Below are 20,409 nucleotides of genomic sequence, written 5' to 3' on the forward strand. Positions count from 1 at the left end.
TTATTTTTAATTTTATAACACATAATATCAGCTGAACACATTTCTACCTCACAGAAATGGTTAAGGTATCTGTCTGTGAAGTTTTTTAAATGAACTGCTCCAAAACAAAGAGTTTTTTGGGATGATTATTGATGAAGCTGCTGAATGAATCTTTAAAAAGTAAAAGAAAAAAATGTTTGCATTTCTACACATCCTGCTCATTATCAAGCTCATTTTTCTACAGTTTTTATTTATTTACCTTTTTCATCCACTTAATGTTGTGCTGTTTATTCGCAGCACAACTCTGAAATCCCCACTTTACAACTGTAATTATAATTAAATGGTATATGTCCCTCCTCATCACAGCTCATTACACAATATGATGTACAGCTAATGGTTATAATGACATAATGTTCTTGATTGAATGAAGAACATTTAAGTGGTCTGACGTCATCTTACTGTCATTTGATAAGAGGACGTTGCTTATTTATGCATGATTATAAAGCTCTGCCCAGCAGCTACATGTTTTGTTCGATGATAGAATAAGTCATCACAGGCTACAGGTTTGTGTGTGCACACCTGGGTGCCTCTTATCTCCACTGGATGAGTGACTGCGTCCATACAATGTTGTTGTGTTTGATTTTAATGGGAGCCCTCGGAGCAGAGGAAGATTGTGAGATGCTGGGAAGCCCGGAGTTTCCTCTGTTATCGAAGGCAGGAGATCTCACTATCGGCGGGGCTTTCTCCATCCACAGTCAGATCTCAAATCCTCCACTCTCCTTCACAGACGCTCCACAGCCTCTCAAGTGTTCCAGGTACTATTTGACATCTCCTTTCTCATTTCTTAAGAAGTTAAAATCAAATAACGTCTGAAAACATGTCTTACTTTTATGTTTTTTTAGGATAAACTTCAGAGAATTTCATTTTGCCCAAACTATGATTTTTGCCATTGAGGAGATCAACAACAGCAGCTCTCTACTGCCTAACATCTCAGTGGGTTATAAGGTATTTGACAGCTGTGGTTCAACGCTGCCATCAACTCGTGCAGTGATGGGTCTGATGAATGGAGAGGAGAGGACTTTGGGAAAAAGCTGCTCCAGCCAGTCGTCTGTTAAGGCCATCATCGGAGCCTCTGAGTCCTCCTCGACTATCGTGATGCTACAAATTTCAGGGATTTTCCAAATACCAGTGGTAAATATTTGCACATTTTATCTTGCTTTATTTAGACACTCTTTTCCGTGAACTGTGCTTTCAACAAAGGCTGAATTGCTCATTTCGAAATATGGGATGAAGTTTTTTTGTCTTAAATTTAATAATCACTAAATTTGAATTCATGTATTTATCCATCCCTTCTTTTTTTGCTATTAGATCAGCCACTTTGCCACATGTGCTTGTCTGAGTAACAGAAAGGAGTTCCCCTCCTTTTTCCGCACCATCCCCAGTGATTACTTCCAGAGCAGAGCCCTGGCCCAACTGGTGAAGCACCTTGGCTGGACGTGGGTTGGGGCAGTTAGAAGTGACAACGACTATGGTAACAATGGCATGGCAACGTTTATCGCAGCTGCAAGTGAAGAAGGGGTTTGTGTTGAGTACTCTGAGGTCATCTCGAGAACGGACCCCAGTGAGCAGGTTGCCAGGGTGGTCAGAATGATCCGTGGCGGCAGTGCAAGAGTGTTGGTTGCTTTTATCGGCCGAAGTGAGATGGGGATCTTGCTTGAGGAAGCTGTGAAGCAGAACATGACTGGGCTGCAGTGGGTGGGCAGTGAATCCTGGATCACAGCAGGTCATTTGGCCAATGAGAGGTCCTCTGCCATCCTGACAGGGTCTCTGGGCTTCACCATTAAAAAGACAAAGATCACAGGCCTGAGAGAGTTTCTTCTGAAGGTTCACCCACGTCAGGACCCTCGGAATAATCTTCTGAGAGAATTCTGGGAAGCAACCTTCGGCTGCAGTGTCCAATCCAGTCTGCATGGTCAGACCCAGTGCTCTGGCTATGAGACATTACAGGACGTAGACAATCCTTTCACAGATGTATCAGAGCTGAGGATATCTAACAACGTCTATAAGGCCGTGTATGCTGTGGCTCATGCTTTGCATAACATGTTAAATTGTGGACTCGATGGTGAAGCAGTGAACCAGACGTGCACATGGAAAGATAATATAGACCCAAAACAGGTATAAGGTTGCCTTCATGACTCAGGCCAATGATATAAATAATATACGATTCCCTATTCTTAAACCTAATCATCTCTCTTCTCTACATGTAGGTTGTAAAACATCTCCAACATGTGAACTTCACTCTTCAGTCTGGAGAAAGAGTGTATTTTGATGGGAATGGAGATCCCGCTGCAACATACGAGCTGGTGAACTGGCAGAGAAACCAGGCGGGAGATACTGTGTTTGTGGCTGTGGGGAGCTACGATGCATCACTACAAAATGGAGAACAGTTCACCATGAATGGATTAAACATCACATGGGTGGCTGAATCTCTCAAGGTACATGAAAAGTCTAAAGTGATCATTACGGAGCAGATTGAGTTTGTGATTTGTGGAAGATGCAGAGACAGATGTGACAGGGTCTAAACTTAAGATGACAGCATTCAGATTGAAATGAAAAAAAAAATTTGAATTTATTGTCATGTCTTTTGCTGTAGATTTTATCAGACTGACACTATCTGGATCCTTATTCATCTTAAAACTCTAAATAAATATTCAAAATCAACATTGGACAATGTCAAGTTTCACTTATGATTCATGTATAAGATCAAGGTCTAAATCTCAAATTTGAGGTTGACAAATAACATTTAAAGATCATTCCCTATGATAAATGACCTAAGCTAAATACAAACTGTGACTGTTGGTGTTGTGTTGTTGTTGCAGAGGCCTCGGTCTGTTTGCAGTGAGAGTTGTCTGCCAGGTTTCCGACAGGCTGTGATTAAAGGTAAACCCATCTGCTGTTTCTCCTGCATCGCCTGTGCTGCTGGAGAAATCAGCAACTCCAACAGTGAGTGAACACTTTCCTAATAATCAGTCAATGTGTCATAGACATGGCTATTTCTGCAATAATTATTGGTATCTTTTAAAACAACATTTTTATCATAATTTTAGTTCATGATACGTCTTGGATTTTTTTAAATTAAATAAAATGTGTTTAACGATTAAAGAATAATAAATGGATAAAATGTATTTTTTTGATCTTGTCACATTTAACCACCTTTCTTCACAGTTTTCACATCAAATTTTGTGTTTCCACCCTCAATTGCAAATAAAAAACTCTGGGACTTGCCCTTACTACACTATATATGAGTGCTATTCCAACTTGCAGCTCAGATCATTAAATCGTTTCATGTTTTTCATTCAGATTCTGCGGAGTGTTCACGGTGTCCGCTGGAGTTCTGGTCTAATGAGGACCGCACCCAGTGTGTTCCAAAGGTGATCGAGTTCCTGTCTTATGGAGAAACCATGGGGGTCCTCCTCACCGCCTTGTCATTATTCGGAGCAAGTTTAACTCTAGTGGTGTCGGGGGTTTTCTTTCGGTTTCGTCACACACCTCTTGTCAAGGCCAGTAACGCTGAGCTGAGCTTCCTGCTGCTCTTCTCCCTGACTCTGTGCTTCCTGTGCTCTCTGACCTTCCTCGGCCGGCCCTCTGAATGGTCCTGCACGCTGCGACACACAGCTTTCGGCATCACCTTCGCCCTGTGCATGTCATGTATCTTGGCTAAAACCATAGCAGTTGTTGTGGCCTTTAAGGCCACAAGGCCTGCTAACAATGTTCTCCAGTGTTCGGCCCCGCTTCAGAGAACCAGCGTTCTCAGCTGTACGTCACTGCAGGTCCTGATTTGTGTACTGTGGTTAACGCTTGCCCCGCCATTCCCCTCCAAAAACACCGCCCACGCCACTGAAAGGATCATTCTGGAGTGTGACCTGGGTTCAACTATAGGCTTCTGGGCTGTGCTGGGCTACATAGGACTCCTTGCTGTGCTGTGCCTTATCCTTGCTTTTCTGGCTCGAAAGCTGCCCGATAATTTCAATGAGGCTAAATTCATCACTTTCAGCATGTTGATATTCTGTGCAGTCTGGATCACTTTCATCCCAGCTTATGTCAGCTCTCCTGGGAAGTTCACTGTGGCTGTGGAGATCTTTGCTATTCTGGCCTCCAGCTTTGGTTTGCTTTTCTGTATATATGCTCCAAAATGTTACATTTTAATACTGAAACCAGAGAGGAACACTAAAAAACACATGATGGGGAAAAACTAGTCAAGATCACTGTGAATGGGTTAGAATAGTAAAACAATAACGATCTAATAAGTGGTTTTACAAATATTATTAAATACAACAGTTTCAATGAATGGCCATCACCATTTAATGCCTGAATAGGTAAAACTAAAGAAAAAATTCACTGCTCTACATGTTGAAAACTGCATTTGTAAGTGAAATGTGGATTGTGTGGAAAATAAAGTTTAGCAGCTGTCAAAACTTTTAGCGTCCAATGTGATAGTTTTGCTTATTTTAAAGAGAATTTTTTCTTCTGCATACGTAAGTCACCAACAGAATTATTACTAGCAGTTAATGATTAGGCTAGAATGATGAAATAAAAAATACAAGCTCAGATATCCTCATAGACACGTGCAGATTTCTTATGGTTATGCAAAAAAAAAATGATAAGACAAACAAATGTTTTAGGCCTTCTAACAGGTCAACATATCTATCAGTCACACCACAAGTGCTATCATTGGTGGAGAGGAACAGTCCCTGAGGATTTGTGTTGAAAGAAAAAACCTTATAAAATACTCAGAGTCGGTGGTTTGATCTGGGAGACTTGGGTGGTAAATACTGTGGTGAGCCATGATGCTGCTGATGGCCAATCTGCTGCTTGTTTCCCTTCTGGCTGTCAGAGGAGAGAAGCCTGTGTGTCAAACATACGGGACAAAAGAACTGTCTCAGTTTTCTAAGGAGGGGGACATCAGCATTGGAGGCATTTTCTCCTTCCACCAGAACCCAGTCAGTGTCAGTCCAGAGCTACAGGTCAACTCAGGAACGATCCGGTGTGTAGGGTAAGGTTGCTCAAGAATGTGTCGTGTTTTAATGTGTTTCACAGATCTTGATTTTGACAAATTGTACGATCTCTCCTGTTCTCAGACTGGACCCGGGTGAGCTCCAGTATGCCTACACTATGATGTTTGCTATAGAGGAGATCAACAACAGCTCAGAGCTGCTGCCGGGCGTGACGCTGGGCTACAGAATCTTTGACTCCTGCCCCAGTATCCCTCTGTCTATCAAAGCGTCACTGAACCTGATGAATAGGTACGAGAGTGGGGAAGGCAGATGTAACAAACTCTCCAATGTGCATGCTGTCATAGGGGAAACAACATCCACCTCCACAATAGGTATCGCACGCACCATGGGACCCTTCCATATACCTGTGGTGAGTGTTTGGGGGGTGCACGCATTCTACACACATTAATTGTCAAGTAAATATGTGTTGTTAAATAAGAGTAGTATAATATTCGAATATGCTTTATGTGCGATTCCTATCAGGTATTCATGAGGTATAATGATTTGCAGAAATGTTTCTACAACTTGCAATTTCTCTGTGTCACTTGTGTTTCAGATCAGTCATTCAGCCACTTGTGCATGTCTTAGTAACAGGAGAGATTATCCTTCCTTCTTCAGAACCATACCCAGTGACATTTACCAGAGCAAAGCATTGGCAAAGCTGATGAAACAGTTTGGCTGGACCTGGGTTGGAGCTATAAGAACCAACAGTGACTATGGAAATGGTGGCATGGCCACATTTCTGGAAGCAGCTGAAAAGGAAGGTGTGTGTGTTGAGTATTCTGTGGCTATTTATAGGACCGACCCCAGAAAGTGGTTCTTGGAGGTGGTTGACATTATCAAGAAATCCACCTCTAAGGTAATAGTGGCATTTGCAGACGGCACAGACCTTGACATCCTTATCAAAGAGCTTCATGCTCAGAATGTGACAGGCCTGCAGTGGGTGGGCAGCGAGGGCTGGATCACCTATCGCTACATTGCCTCTCCAGTGAATTACGCTGTGGTCCAGGGGGCTGTGGGCTTTGCGGCACTCAACGCTCACATCCCCGGTCTGCAGGAGTTCCTGTCGAGCAGCAGACCCTCCACCACACCAGGCGACAGGGGACTGGTGGAGTTGTGGGAGAAAGTGTTCAGCTGCACCTTGACTCCCCAAGCAGAAGCTCACAGTCAGGGTTCAGTGTCAGCCTGCTCAGGCACGGAGTCCCTGCGGAACACAAACACGCGCTTCACAGATGTTTCAGATGCCAGTTTGATGAATAATGTTTACAAAGCCACATATGCTGTTGGTCATGCACTGCACATGCTGTTTACGTGCACAGATGGACGGGGGCCTTTCGAGAATAACACTTGTGCTGACAGGGAGAATATTCAGACCTGGCAGGTAATCCTATCAAACAATATACCATCCTGAAAACCATTGTGTATATATCATACACTTAAATAACATCACTATGTCTCTTCAGGTGCTGCATTATCTGACCCAGGTGAATTTCACCACTAAGATCGGTGAAAATGTCTTCTTTGATGACCTGGGCGACCCTGCGGCACGCTACGCGCTGGTCAACTGGCAGATGGATGAGACAGGTTACATACTCTTTGAGACCATCGGCTACTACGACGCCTCCCGACCTGAGGGTGAACAGTTTGAGATGAAAAGAGACGTGAAGGCCATCTGGGCAGACGAGAACCTTGAGGTAGGTTCATGTATAATAAATAGTTAGGTCATTCATTACCATAGTGACATGATTATTATTAGTCTTAGAGTTAGAATTGTTTTGATGATGTCACTGTGATGCAGGTGCCGAGGTCCATCTGCAGTGAGAGCTGTGTGCCGGGGACCCGCCGCGCTTTTGTCAAGGGCAAACCTATCTGCTGTTTTGATTGCCTCATCTGTGCTGACGGGGAGTTCAGCAACAGGACAAGTGAGACAGCAGGATTCTTAGCCTTTACTCTAGCGCTCGCCGTGTTTCTGTTGGGCAAAATCACTGCCGGCACTTTGCTGGTCTACCTGAAGATGTGCGTGCTCTACAGCCTAAACGTATTTATGCTTTCAGATGCAGTGAAATGTGACAAATGTCCCCCTGACTACAAGTCCAACATGGAGAGGAACAGCTGTGACTTAAAGGCCATTGAGTTCCTCACATTCAGGGAACTGATGGGTATTCTGCTTGTCAGCTTCTCTGTCTTTGGTGCCTGCCTGGCGATGACTATAGCCCTGATATTTTTCCACTTCAGGCAAACTCCAATTGTCAGGGCCAACAACTCGGAGCTGAGCTTCCTGCTGCTCTTCTCCCTGACTCTGTGCTTCCTGTGCTCCCTCACCTTCATCGGCCGGCCCTCTGAGTGGTCCTGCATGCTGCGGCACACAGCGTTCGGCATCACCTTCGTCCTCTGCATCTCTTGTGTCCTTGGGAAAACTATAGTGGTGTTAATGGCCTTTAAAGCAACTCTTCCAGGCAGAAATGTGATGAAATGGTTCGGGCCTGCACAGCAGAGGATCAGCGTTCTGGCGTTCACTCTCATACAGGTTGTGATTTGCATTCTTTGGCTGACAATCAATCCTCCTTTTCCCTTGAAAAACATGAACCACTATAAGGACAAGATTATACTGGAGTGTGCGCTGGGATCAGCTGTCGGCTTCTGGGCTGTTTTAGGATACATCGGACTCTTAGCCATGTTGTGTTTCGTACTTGCTTTTTTAGCTCGAAAGCTTCCTGATAATTTCAACGAGGCTAAATTCATTACCTTCAGCATGTTGATATTCTGTGCAGTCTGGATCACATTTATCCCAGCATACGTCAGCTCTCCTGGGAAGTTCACTGTGGCTGTGGAGATATTTGCCATCCTGGCTTCAAGTTATGGAATGCTGTTTTGCATTTTCTTACCAAAGTGCTACATAATTTTATTAAAACCTGAGGAAAACACAAAGAAGCATTTGATGGGTAAATTGACCTTGAGATCTCTTTAAGTTTTCTGTTTTAACAACAATAACAAAATATTTATCATAATCTTTCTGCAATTCTTCGTAGTTTATACATGAATCATATATATTATAATGTTATTATATTATACAGATCACACAGTAATTATAAGAAATTACTTAGCTGGTTCTTTCGATTAAATGTAAAAAGTAGTTTTGCACCAAAAATTTTACTCAAGTGACTTGAACTAAACTTTATATAATATAAACACAAACAAGACCTGGAGAGTGGCACTGAATTGGATTCATGTGACTTCCCTGGATACATTTCATTTTCTCTGCACCTCCTATTAATATATGAATATTTACAATTATGCGTGTCTTATTAAAATTGTAATAAAACTCAAATGTTACACAAAATATGCACTGTTTTTGTGTTGCTTTTTATTGCCATGAAAATGTATTTTTCTTAACCCCTTGTTATGACTTCATAAATCATATGAAACACTAAGCTGTACAGATGACAGACACATGATAAGTTCACAATGTGTCAGTCAGTCCCTGTGATTGATTTATGATTTAAAGTATCAACAAGCACAAACCCTCAATTAAATATCAACACAAACTAAATGCTTTGACCCCCTGTATGATGAATATATGACATGATATTTCAGCCCCATAGAAAGATTCAATGAGTTCTCGTTGTTGGACCAAGTGTCAGTTTGGGTCAAGCCAGTGCGGCCTCTATGTACATCTGATAATGTATGAACTGTTACACATTCTGTCATGAATAATTACTTTATGACTTGTATTGTTCATAAATAAACTATAAACTTCATGACCTAAGATGAAACGGGTCAAATTTGTTCAAGCCCCAGAACCTAAGACATTCACTGTGATACACACTACAACACTAAAGCCCACAAGGGTGGGAACTGTCATACGTCAATAATGATTAGATATAGTGGGAATCAAATTGGAAATATGGTCTGGGGAGACTCTGAGGAGAAGGGACAACGCTCTGTGCACAGCTGGGTTAAGAAAATACAAAATAAAAATAAAAGTGTTCATAGAGAGCCATCAGAAAACATCAGAAAGACTGAGTTAGCACAGCTGGTGAGTGCAGGAGAGTAATTGCAGCTAACCAGCAGATGGTGGCGTCCAAAACCGAGATTAAAAAGAAACTGTTGATGGAGACTGAATATTTGTTATAAAGAAGCTATTATACAGTTATAAGGAGCCTCTCTGAAGTAATTTTTCTATCAACTTTATATACAGTAACCTTTATCATTCTGTTTGATGCAAATGTAAACTAAATTACTTATCACAAAATATTAAAACAAGGTTTATTTAAAAATGGGGGGAATTTTTACATGTCATTTATATAAGTTCTCACAAACACTCCAGCCATCTGTTCCTGGCCCGGACCTTCTGTCAAATTTTAGAACCAATTGTGGCCCGCGAGTCAAAAAGTTTGCCCAAAAAGTAAGCTCTTCTCGTCTTTTGGAACCTCCCTCCTCTTGCCCCACCTTGCAGGTCCAGAGCAAAGAGTCATCACTGTTCGGGTATAAAAATGTATAAATACCAGTGCAAAGCCTCTGATTTAAACTGTGGCACATGTGACGCCACCAAGTGGTTTATTTCTCTAAGGCAGAATGACGTCCATTCAGAGGTGGCCAGAACAAGGGTGGGCACTTTTACAGCTGCTGCTGGTGGCGTCTTTCTCTCAGGCTGAGGAGCCGCAGTGCAGGCAGAGGGGGGATCGTGAGAACCCTCTACTGTCAAAGGATGGGGACATAATGTTGGGGGGAATCTTCTCTTTCCACAGCAGCTGGAAAGACAGAGAGGAAACCTACATTCACAAACCACTGCCACTGGAGTGCATCAGGTAAAAGATTCCAAAGAAATCTGTAATATGGAAAATATTTACAATGAATAAAGATAGAAAACAGGCTAAAACAAATATGATCAAACTAAGAAAATTCTAATTATGTTGTGTGCAATGATACCATCAGAGGCTTTCTTTTAAACTGCTACGAAAAAATACAATTGTTGGACAAACTTGAAATAAAGGAGCAGAAACAAAAATTAATTGAGTTAGTTCAACTTATAGTCAGCAAGTTATATTCACACAATTCCTAATTAGGGTTTGAGGAAAAAAACTCCAACTGTGAAGTTGTCCATGCATTTTATTCAGGAAAGTGTTACCATATCTATAACTGTTTGCATTAAGTTTGAATTTCATAGGGTTCCAGTTTGCCCAGGCTATGCTTTTTGCCATCGAGGAGATTAATAACACCACAAATTTACTGCCTGGCATCTCTCTGGGATATAAACTTTACGATACCTGTGGCTCCATCGCCGGAAGTGTGAGGGCTGCTCTGGCCTTGGCTAACGGTAACGATGTTGTATCTGCCCCCTCCGCAACGCCGTGTACCAAACCTGCACAGGTGCAGGCCATCATGGGAGAACAATCCTCCTCTCCGTCCATGGCTATAGCTACCGTGATCGGGCCATTTCATATCCCACTGGTGGGTACGTTTCATAAATGTATAATACTTATGACATTTGTGAAAAATTTTCAGCTGCTTAGAATAAAATATGAGATAATTTGTTTTGTATTTTACGTCTTTATCTTTAGAGGTTATTTCTTTCTTCTTTTAGATCAGCCACTTCGCCACCTGCGCTTGTCTCAGTGACAAAACCAAGTACCCGTCCTTCCTCAGAACAATACCCAGTGACTACTACCAGAGCAGAGCCCTGGCCCAGCTGGTCAAGCACTTTGGTTGGAGCTGGGTTGGAGCCATTAACACCAATAATGATTACGGAAATAGCGGCATGGCTACGTTCACAGAAAGTGCCCGACAGCTGGGCATCTGTCTGGAGTACTCTGTGTCTTTCTTCAGAACAGACCCGCCCGACAAAATACTAAAGATAATCAACATCATCAAGGCTTCCACCTCTAAGGTGATTATTGCTTTTGTCTCTCACTTGGATATGGATGTGCTGATACATGAGCTGTCCCACCACAACCTGACTGGTTACCAGTGGGTGGGCAGCGAGAGCTGGATCTCTGATTCTCAAACTGCAGAAATTAATGGGCATCACATCCTGGACGGGGCCATAGGCCTGTCCATCCCCAAAGCACATGTCAGGGGCATGAGAGAGTTCATACTAAATGTGAAGCCGCTCAATTCATCCGGTAATGAAATGTTTACAGAGTTCTGGGAGGCTTTATTCAGCTGTAAGTTCAAACAGTCCACAGCGAAGCAGAGACAATGTACTGGGGGTGAAGATCTGACCCAAGTGCACAACAGCTTCACTGACATGTCTCTCATGCCGATATTTAACAATGTCTACAAAGGAGTTTATGCTGTGGCTCATGCACTTCATAGCATTCTTGGCTGTAATGAAACATGTAATGACAAAGTGCAGCTCAATCCATTGACGGTGAGTTCTTACACAAGAGATAAAGCTTCCACAGTTTCTTATAAGCAGTCTCTCTGTGATAGACATAGAGGATGTCCATTAACTATGATCTGTCTTCTTCAGATTTTACATCACATAGGAAGGATTCAGTTCAAAACAAAGGAAGGAGACAAGGTTTACTTTAATGAAGATGGCGACCCAGCAGCAGAGTATGAAATCATAAACTGGCAGCGAGCAGAAAGTGGCTTTGTGGAGTTTGTCACAGTTGGTCTTTATGATGCGTCTTTACCTGCAGACAAACAGCTGAATCTGCACAATACGTCTTTAATCTGGGCACAGAACTCAAAACAAGTCAGTATATACCTGCAGTATAATTGTGTAGTTGCACCAAAATGAATACAACTGAATGCACGTGTATTTCCTCAAAGTCGTTTTCTTCATGCAGGTGCCTGTGTCAGTTTGCAGTGAGAATTGTCCCCCAGGAACCAGGAAGGTTCTCCAGAAAGGAAAACATGTCTGCTGCTTTGACTGTATAAGATGTGCAGAGGGAGAAATAAGCAACGTTGCAGGTTTAGTGATATATATATTTATATTTTTTCACTTTGCTGTTCCACAAATCAAAGTTTTCAGAGTCCAGACCAATCCTAACAAATGGCATTTATCTGTATTCTAATGTCAAAATCAGGTAAGGTTTCCTGGGGGAAAACATGTGTAGTTTCTCTATTACAAATAAATGAAAAAATTATTTGTGAATTAAACATATCAAACCAAGCAAAGTGTCATAAATCACCTAAAATTAGTATCTATATAGTATATAAAGTCAAATTTGAAGACCACAGGTGAAAAGTGAATTAACAAAGTTATAACAATATGAATTATGCAGTAATAAGCCTGAAGCCAGCGAATTGTGATGCCTGAAATTAGGTCTGTGGCAATCACAGGATGAATGTCTTTTTATTCTAAAACATAAAATACAACAGTAAATATCATGATTTTTTGAAAAGACAGTTGCTATATAAGTGGCCTATGTCAGGGACTTAGTGTAGATGCAATAAAAGAACAATGAAATTAAACTAATCTACTCGGCAAGTCACACTTGCTTTAATACCTTTCAGATTCTGTCTCCTGTGTGCGATGCCATCCTGAATTCTGGTCAAATGAGGGAAGAGACGCCTGTGTGAAGAAAGAGGCAGAGTTTCTTTCGTATGAAGAAATTATGGGAGCTCTGCTCACCGCAGCGTCCCTGTTTGGAACATGTATGACTGCAGTCGTGGCACTCATCTTTTTCAGAAACAGGAAAACTCCCATCGTCAGGGCCAACAACTCCGAACTCAGCTTCCTGCTGCTCTTCTCCCTGACTCTGTGCTTCCTGTGCTCCCTGAGCTTCATCGGCCGGCCCTCCGAGTGGTCCTGCAAGCTGCGGCACACTGCGTTCGGCATCACCTTCGTCCTCTGCATCTCTTGTGTCCTCGGAAAAACTATGGTGGTGTTAATGGCCTTCAGGGCGAGACTTCCAGGCAGAAATGTGATGAAATGGTTTGGTCCTGCACAGCAGAGGCTCAGTGTTCTAGGGTTCACTCTCATACAGGTTATTATATGCATCTTATGGTTGACAATTTCTCCCCCTTTCCCAGTCAAGAACTTTGAAGAATTCAAGGACAAAATCATCCTGGAGTGCGCGCTGGGCTCAGCTGTAGGATTCTGGGCCGTACTTGGGTATATCGGGATTCTGGCCATTTTATGTTTCATTCTTGCTTTTCTGGCGCGGAAATTACCCGATAACTTTAACGAAGCCAAATTCATCACCTTCAGCATGTTGATATTCTGCGCAGTCTGGATCTCTTTTATTCCAGCCTATGTCAGCTCCCCTGGGAAGTTCAGTGTAGCAGTGGAAATCTTTGCTATTTTGGCCTCAAGTTTTGGACTCCTTATTTGTATTTTTATTCCAAAATGTTATATTATCTTATATAAACCGGAGAAGAATACAAAGAAGAATATTATGGGGAAGGTGGAACTAAAATAAATAGAATGGCAAACAGTAAAGCACCTTATTCCAACAAGGCCCAATTGTCCCCTCAAATCCATTAAGCAGAACTCATAGATATAAGTCTCCTTAATATGCATGATTTATTTTGTATCAAGATCCATAAATCGATCCCTGGTAAAACTGCAAAAATGTTGAAAAATACCCCATCTGGCAATGTTAAGAAAGTAAAAAAGTCCTCCTGCTCTGTATCCACACCAACATTTAATGGGTTCTTTCTTGACCCATACCGCATGATTTCACCAAGTTTCGTATAAATCCATCTGGTAGTTTTAGGGTAATCTTGCTCACAAACAAACAAAAGCAACAATCTAAAGTGTGGTCTCAATATGTTCTCATGCCATCATTGTTTCTACATAATAACTGTCAAATAAACAACTCTATTCTATATTCAATATCGTACTGTATATCATTTATACGATTTTGTTTAAAGTATGTTACACTTCGCCAAATGCTTCTGTTGATGCTTCTGTAAAAATAAAGTACGGCCCACAGGCCATACTTTATTTTTAATCCAGCCCGCCGAACTTGTCCAAATATTATTATTATTATTATTATTATTATTATTAATAATAATAATACTTTTTTGTTGTTGTTGTGTTTTTATGTTTTTATATTCATTCAACAGCCAGAGCAAATTCTAGGTAAGTGTAAACCTACTTGGCAATAAATACATACTGATTCTGATTCTGAAATCACTAAAATTTTACCTTTCTCCTGTAATGCCCCCATTTCCCCGTTAGATGGCGCACTTTGACCGGGAGTGTGGTGTATAGGGCTCGAAAGGGCACATGATCTCCCGTTACTTTTTCGCTTTGCCCTGTGAGCCCTTCTATCAAATGAGCGGATCAAGGAAATGAAAAGTGGACAATGAGTGCCGAGTGTTTAACACGGAGTGGACAACAAAATACTTTTTCACTGAAGTTCCATCCAAGGCTGTATGCCTGATATGCCGAGAAACTGTTGCAGTATTCAAGGAGTACAACATTAGCTGTCACTTTGCTACGAAGCATGCTAACTATGTTAGCAAGCAGTCAACGCAAGAATTGGCGACTAATTTACAGACTCAGCAACATTTCTTTCACCGACAAACTGCAATTCAAGAGTCAACTACCAAGGCAAGTTTTTTGGTGGCATTCGAAATTACAAAGGCTAGCAAGCCTTTCTCCGTAGGCAAGTTAGTAAAATAATGCATGGTACGGACAGCAGACATCTTGTGTCCGGTGATCAAAAGCAAATTTGAAAAAGTCTGTTCATCACGCAGGACTGTGACTCACCGTGTGGAACTGATTGATGAAAATATAGCCAGCCAATTAAAAAAAAAGTCTGATTCCTTTGAGTTATATTCACTAGCACTGGATGAAAGTACAGACGTAAAAGACACTGCTCAGCTCCTCGTTTTTATCCGAGGCATTGACGACAGTTTTGCGATAGCAGAGGAGGGTTTGACCATGGAGTCCCTGAAAGGAACAAAGCGGGGAGAGGACTTGTATAACCAGGTGTCTGCTGTCATCAAAAGAATGAAGCTACCTTGGAGTAAACCTGTCAATGTCACAACGGATGGATCACAAAATGTAACTGGAAAAAATGTTGGGCTGCTGAAAAGAATCCAGGATCGGGTGAAAGAGGAAAACCCTGACCAGGATCTTATTTTCTATCATCCATCAGGAATCCCTGTGTAAGTCTGTATCGCAGCTTAATCATGTCGTGAATCCAGTCGAAAAACTTGTAAACTTTATAAGAGCACTGGGACTTCAGAACCATCAGTTTATTACGTTCCTGGAGGAAACTGATGCAGATAATCAGGACTTGCTGTACCACTCTCGTGTACGCTGGTTAAGTTTAGGGAAAGTGTTGCAACGAGTGTTGGAGCTGAAAGAGGACATCATCATATTTTTGGAGTTGATGGGGAAATCTGAAAAATTCCCTGAGCTAAGCGACAAGAACTGGCTTTGTGACTTTGCGTTTGCTGTGGACATATTTTCACACATGAATGAGCTGAATGTGAAACTGCAGGGGAAAGATCAGTTTGTTCACGACATGTAAAAACATGTGAAAGCCTTCAAATCAAAGCTCACTTTGTTCTCCAGACAAATTGCGAACAAATCTTTCGCTCATTTCCCCTCACTTACCATGCAGGGAGAGGTACCGCGTAACACCAAAAAATACAGCAAATCACTTGAAGACCTGCATGCAGAATTCTGCCGTAGGTTCTGATTTCGAAAAACATTGAACAGTCACTTCAGCTGGTGTCCTGTCCCCTGTCACAGGACCCTGAAACAGCACCACAGGAGCTGCAGTTGGAACTGATAGATCTTCAGTCTGACTCCGTCCTAAAGGAGAAGTTCAACTCTGTTAAACTGAATGACTTTTATGCTTCACTTAACAGAGCCACGTTTCCAAACCTCCGGAGGACTGCACAGTAGATACTGACTTTGTTTGGCTTGAATTATGTGTGTGAGCAGACATTCAGCGTCATGAACGCCAACAAAGCCCGTCACAGATCAAAGTTAACGGATCAGCACCTCAGATCTATCCTGAGAATTGCCACAACCAAAGTAACTACAGAGCTGGATGCACTGGCAAAAATGGGAGATCAACAACACTGTTCCCACTGAAACTGAAAGTGATGATGTGTAGATGCAGCGACCTTGGAGCCAAATCTCCTACAAACAGCCTGCGTGGCTGCTCTTACCTGTTAATGTAGATAAAAAAAGAAGTTCAAGGAAGGTAATTGGTTGGGGTGCAGACCTCAGATGTTTTGATAATATTCTATCAGTCACGTTACGACATGTTTTTGTATGGTTCATGTTCGTGAAATTTGTTGAATTGCCTTGCAAATAAATGCTTTGCTACCTGTTAAAGGCCAAATCCTTACATGTAGTGATTTTTACATGTCATTTATATTAGTTCTCACAACCACTCCATCCATCTGTTCCTGGCCGGCCTTTCTTTCAAATTTTAGAACCCATTGTGGCCCACGAGTCAAAACGTTTGACAACCCCTGGGCTAAGCCTTTCTCGTCTTTTGGCACCTCCCTCCTCTTGTCCCACCTCACAAGTCCAGAGCAATGAATCATCACTGTTCGGGTATAAAAAATGTATAAATACCAGTGCAAAGCGTCTGATTTAAACTGTGGCACATGTGACGCCACCAAGTGGTTTATTTCTGTAAGGCAGAATGACATCCATTCAGAGGTGGTCAGAACAAGGGTGGGCACTTTTACAGCTGCTGCTGGTGGCGTCTTTCTCTCAGGCTGAGGAGCCACAGTGCAGGCAGAGGGGGGATCCTGAGAACCCTCCACTGTCTCAGGATGGGGACATAATGTTGGGGGGAATCTTCTCTTTCCACAGCAGCTGGAAAGACAGAGAGGAAACCTACACTCACAAACCATTGCCACTGGAGTGCACCAGGTAAATTATTCAGTAGAAATCTATAATATGGAAAATATATACAGGAGGAAATGAATAGAGATAGAAAACAGGCTTAAAAAAAATATGATCGAAGTAAGAAAATTCAAATTATGTTGTGTGCATTGATACCATCAGAGGCTTTCATTTAAACTGCTACAAGAAAATACAATTGCTGGTCCAACTTGAAAAAAATGAACAGAAACAAAAATTAATTGCGTTTGTTCAACTTATAGTCAGCAAGTTATATTCACACAATTCCTAATTAAAGTTTGAGGGAAAAAACTGCAACTGTAAAGTTGTCCATGCATTTTATTCAGGAAAGTGTTACCATATCTTAACCTAACTGTTTGCATTAAGTTTGACTTTCAGAGCGTTCCAGATTGCCCAGGCTATGCTTTTTGCCATCGAGGAAATAAATAACACTACAAATTTACTGCCTGGCATCTCTCTGGGATATAAAATGTACGATGACTGTGGCTCCATCGCCAGAAGTGTGAGGGCTGCTCTGGCCTTGGCTAACGGTAACGATGTTGTATCTGCCCCCTCCGCAACACCGTGTACCAAACCTGCACAGGTGCAGGCCATCATGGGAGAATCCTCCTCCTCTTCCATGGCTATAGCTACCGTCATCGGGCCATTTCATATCCCACTGGTGGGTACGTTTCTTAAATGTATAATGCTTGTGATCTTTTTTTATCATTTTTTAGCTGCTTAGAGTAAATTAGGATAGATTTTTTTTAATATATCTTTAGAGGTAATTTCTTTCTTCTTTTAGATCAGCCACTATGCTACCTGCGCTTGTCTAAGTGACAAAACCAAGTACCCGTCCTTCCTCAGAACAATACCCAGTGACTACTACCAGAGCAGAGCCCTGGCCCAGCTGGTCAAGCACTTTGATTGGAGCTGGGTTGGAGCCATTAGAACCAATGACGATTACGGAAATAGCGGCATGGCTACGTTCACAGTAAGTGCCCGACAGCTGGGCATCTGTCTGGAGTACTCTGTGTCTTTCTTCAGAACAGACCCGTCCGACAAAATACTAAAGATAATCAACGTCATCAAGGCTTCCACCTCTAGGGTGATTATTGCTTTTCTCTCTGCCTTGGATATGGATGTGCTGATACATGAGCTGTCCCACCACAACCTGACTGGTTACCAGTGGGTGGGCAGCGAGGGCTGGATCCTTGATTCTCAAACTGCAGAAATGAATGGGCATCACATCCTGGACGGGGCCATAGGCCTGTCCATCCCCAAAGCACATGTCAGGGGCATGACAGAGTTCATAATGAATGTGAAGCCGCTCAATTCATCCGGTAATGAAATGTTTACAGAGTTCTGGGAGGCTTTATTCAGCTGTAAGTTCAAACAGTCCACAGCGAAGCAGAGAGAATGTACTGGGGGTGAAGATCTGACCCAAGTGCACAACAGCTTCACTGACATGTCTCTCATGCCAATATTTAACAATGTCTACAAAGGAGTTTATGCCGTGGCTCATGCACTTCATAGTATTCTTGGCTGTAATGAAACATGTAACGACAAAGTGCAGCTCAATCCATTGACGGTGAGTTCTTACACAAGAGATAACGCTTCCACAGTTTCTTATAAGCAGTCTCTCTTTGATAGACATAGAGGATGTCCATTAACTATGATCTGTCTTCTTCAGATTTTACATCACATAGGAAGGATTCAGTTCAAAACAAAGGAAGGAGACAAGGTTTACTTTAATGAAGATGGCGACCCAGCAGCAGAGTATGAAATAATAAACTGGCAGCGAGCAGAAAGTGGCTTTGTGGAGTTTGTCACAGTCGGTCTTTATGATGCGTCTTTACCTGCAGACAAACAGCTGAATCTGCACAATACATCTTTAATCTGGGCCCAGAACTCAAAACAAGTCAGTATATACCTGCAGTATAGTTGTGTAGTTGCACCAAAATGAATACAACTGAATGCACGTGTATTTGCTCAAAGTCGTTTTCTTCATGCAGGTGCCTGTGTCAGTTTGCAGTGAGAATTGTCCCCCAGGAACCAGGAAGGTTCTCCAGAAAGGAAAACCTGTCTGCTGCTTTGACTGTATAAGATGTGCAGAGGGAGAAATAAGCAACATTGCAGGTTTAGTGATATATATATTTTTATTTTTTCACTTTGCTGTTCCACAAACCAAAGTTTTCAGAGTCCAGACCAATCCTCACAACTGGCATGTATCTGTTTTCTAATGTCCAAATCAGGTAAGGTTTCCTGGGGGAAAAAATGTGTAGTTTCTCTATTACAAATAAATGAAAAAATTATTTGTGAATTAAACATATCAAACAAAGCAAAGTGTCATAAATCACCTAAATATAGTATATGCATTAATAACTCTAATATTAAAGTAAAATTTGAAGACCCCAGGTGAAAAGTGAATTAACAAAGTTATAACAATATGAATTATGCAGTAATAAGCCTGAAGCCAGCGAATTGTGATGCCTGAAATGAGGTCTGTGGCAATCACAGGATGAATGTCTTTTTATTCGAAAACATAAAATACAACAGTAAATATCATGATTTTTTGAAAAGACAGTTGCTATAAGTGGCCTATGTCAGGGACTTAGTGTAGATGCAATAAAACAACAATGAAATTAAACTAATCTACTCGGCAAGTCACACCTGCTTTAATACCTTTCAGATTCTGTCTCCTGTGTGCGGTGCCATCGTGAATTCTGGTCAAATGAGGGAAGAGACGCCTGTGTGAAGAAAGAGGCAGAGTTTCTTTCGTATGAAGAAATTATGGGAGCGCTGCTCACCGCGGCGTCCCTGTTTGGAACATGTATGACCGCAGTCGTGGCACTCATCTTTTTCAGAAACAGGAAAACTCCCATCGTCAGGGCCAACAACTCCGAACTCAGCTTCCTGCTGCTCTTCTCCCTGACTCTGTGCTTCCTGTGCTCCCTGAGCTTCATCGGCCGGCCCTCCGAGTGGTCCTGCAAGCTGCGGCACACTGCGTTCGGCATCACCTTCGTCCTCTGCATCTCTTGTGTCCTCGGAAAAACTATGGTGGTGTTAATGGCCTTCAGGGCGAGACTTCCAGGCAGAAATGTGATGAAATGGTTTGGTCCTGCACAGCAGAGGCTCAGTGTTCTAGGGTTCACTCTCATACAGGTTATTATATGCATCTTATGGTTGACAATTTCTCCCCCTTTCCCAGTCAAGAACTTTGAAAAATTCAAGGACAAAATCATCCTGGAGTGCGCGCTGGGCTCAGCTGTAGGATTCTGGGCCGTACTTGGGTATATCGGGATTCTGGCCATTTTATGTTTCATTCTTGCTTTTCTGGCGCGGAAATTACCCGATAACTTTAACGAAGCCAAATTCATCACCTTCGGCATGTTGATATTCTGCGCAGTCTGGATCACTTTTATTCCAGCCTATGTCAGCTCCCCTGGGAAGTTCATTGTAGCAGTGGAAATCTTTGCTATTTTGGCCTCAAGTTTTGGACTCCTTATTTGTATTTTTATTCCAAAATGTTATATTATCTTATATAAACCGGAGAAGAATACAAAGAAGAATATTATGGGGAAGGTGGAACTAAAATAA

General features: G+C 42.1%; 4 protein-coding genes across 4 annotated transcripts; all 4 read left to right on the forward strand.

Moving 5' to 3' along the window:
• Window positions 1-633: 633 nt before the first annotated feature.
• On the forward strand, window positions 634-4,235 carry LOC133003610 (extracellular calcium-sensing receptor-like). The gene is made up of 6 exons (XM_061073397.1): window positions 634-794; window positions 882-1,170; window positions 1,348-2,154; window positions 2,247-2,474; window positions 2,859-2,982; window positions 3,340-4,235. The coding sequence occupies exons 1-6, from the start codon at window positions 658-660 to the stop codon at window positions 4,233-4,235; spliced, it is 2,481 nt and encodes an 826-aa protein (XP_060929380.1). The 5' UTR covers window positions 634-657.
• A 591-nt stretch (window positions 4,236-4,826) lies between these two features.
• Window positions 4,827-8,001, forward strand: LOC133003527 (extracellular calcium-sensing receptor-like). The gene is made up of 6 exons (XM_061073283.1): window positions 4,827-5,032; window positions 5,118-5,403; window positions 5,590-6,414; window positions 6,497-6,727; window positions 6,832-6,955; window positions 7,088-8,001. The coding sequence occupies exons 1-6, from the start codon at window positions 4,827-4,829 to the stop codon at window positions 7,999-8,001; spliced, it is 2,586 nt and encodes an 861-aa protein (XP_060929266.1).
• Window positions 8,002-9,647: 1,646 nt separating this feature from the next.
• On the forward strand, window positions 9,648-13,405 carry LOC133003526 (extracellular calcium-sensing receptor-like). The gene is made up of 6 exons (XM_061073282.1): window positions 9,648-9,841; window positions 10,187-10,484; window positions 10,618-11,403; window positions 11,506-11,733; window positions 11,828-11,951; window positions 12,498-13,405. The coding sequence occupies exons 1-6, from the start codon at window positions 9,753-9,755 to the stop codon at window positions 13,403-13,405; spliced, it is 2,433 nt and encodes an 810-aa protein (XP_060929265.1). The 5' UTR covers window positions 9,648-9,752.
• Window positions 13,406-16,645: 3,240 nt separating this feature from the next.
• Window positions 16,646-20,409, forward strand: LOC133002910 (extracellular calcium-sensing receptor-like). Its single transcript, XM_061072500.1, has 6 exons — window positions 16,646-16,839; window positions 17,197-17,491; window positions 17,615-18,400; window positions 18,503-18,730; window positions 18,825-18,948; window positions 19,502-20,409. Exons 1-6 carry the CDS (start codon window positions 16,751-16,753, stop codon window positions 20,407-20,409), a joined length of 2,430 nt encoding a protein of 809 aa, XP_060928483.1. The 5' UTR covers window positions 16,646-16,750.

The sequence above is a fragment of the Limanda limanda genome, chromosome 6 (assembly GCF_963576545.1).
Source record: "Limanda limanda chromosome 6, fLimLim1.1, whole genome shotgun sequence".
Taxonomy (NCBI): Eukaryota; Metazoa; Chordata; class Actinopteri; order Pleuronectiformes; family Pleuronectidae; genus Limanda; species Limanda limanda.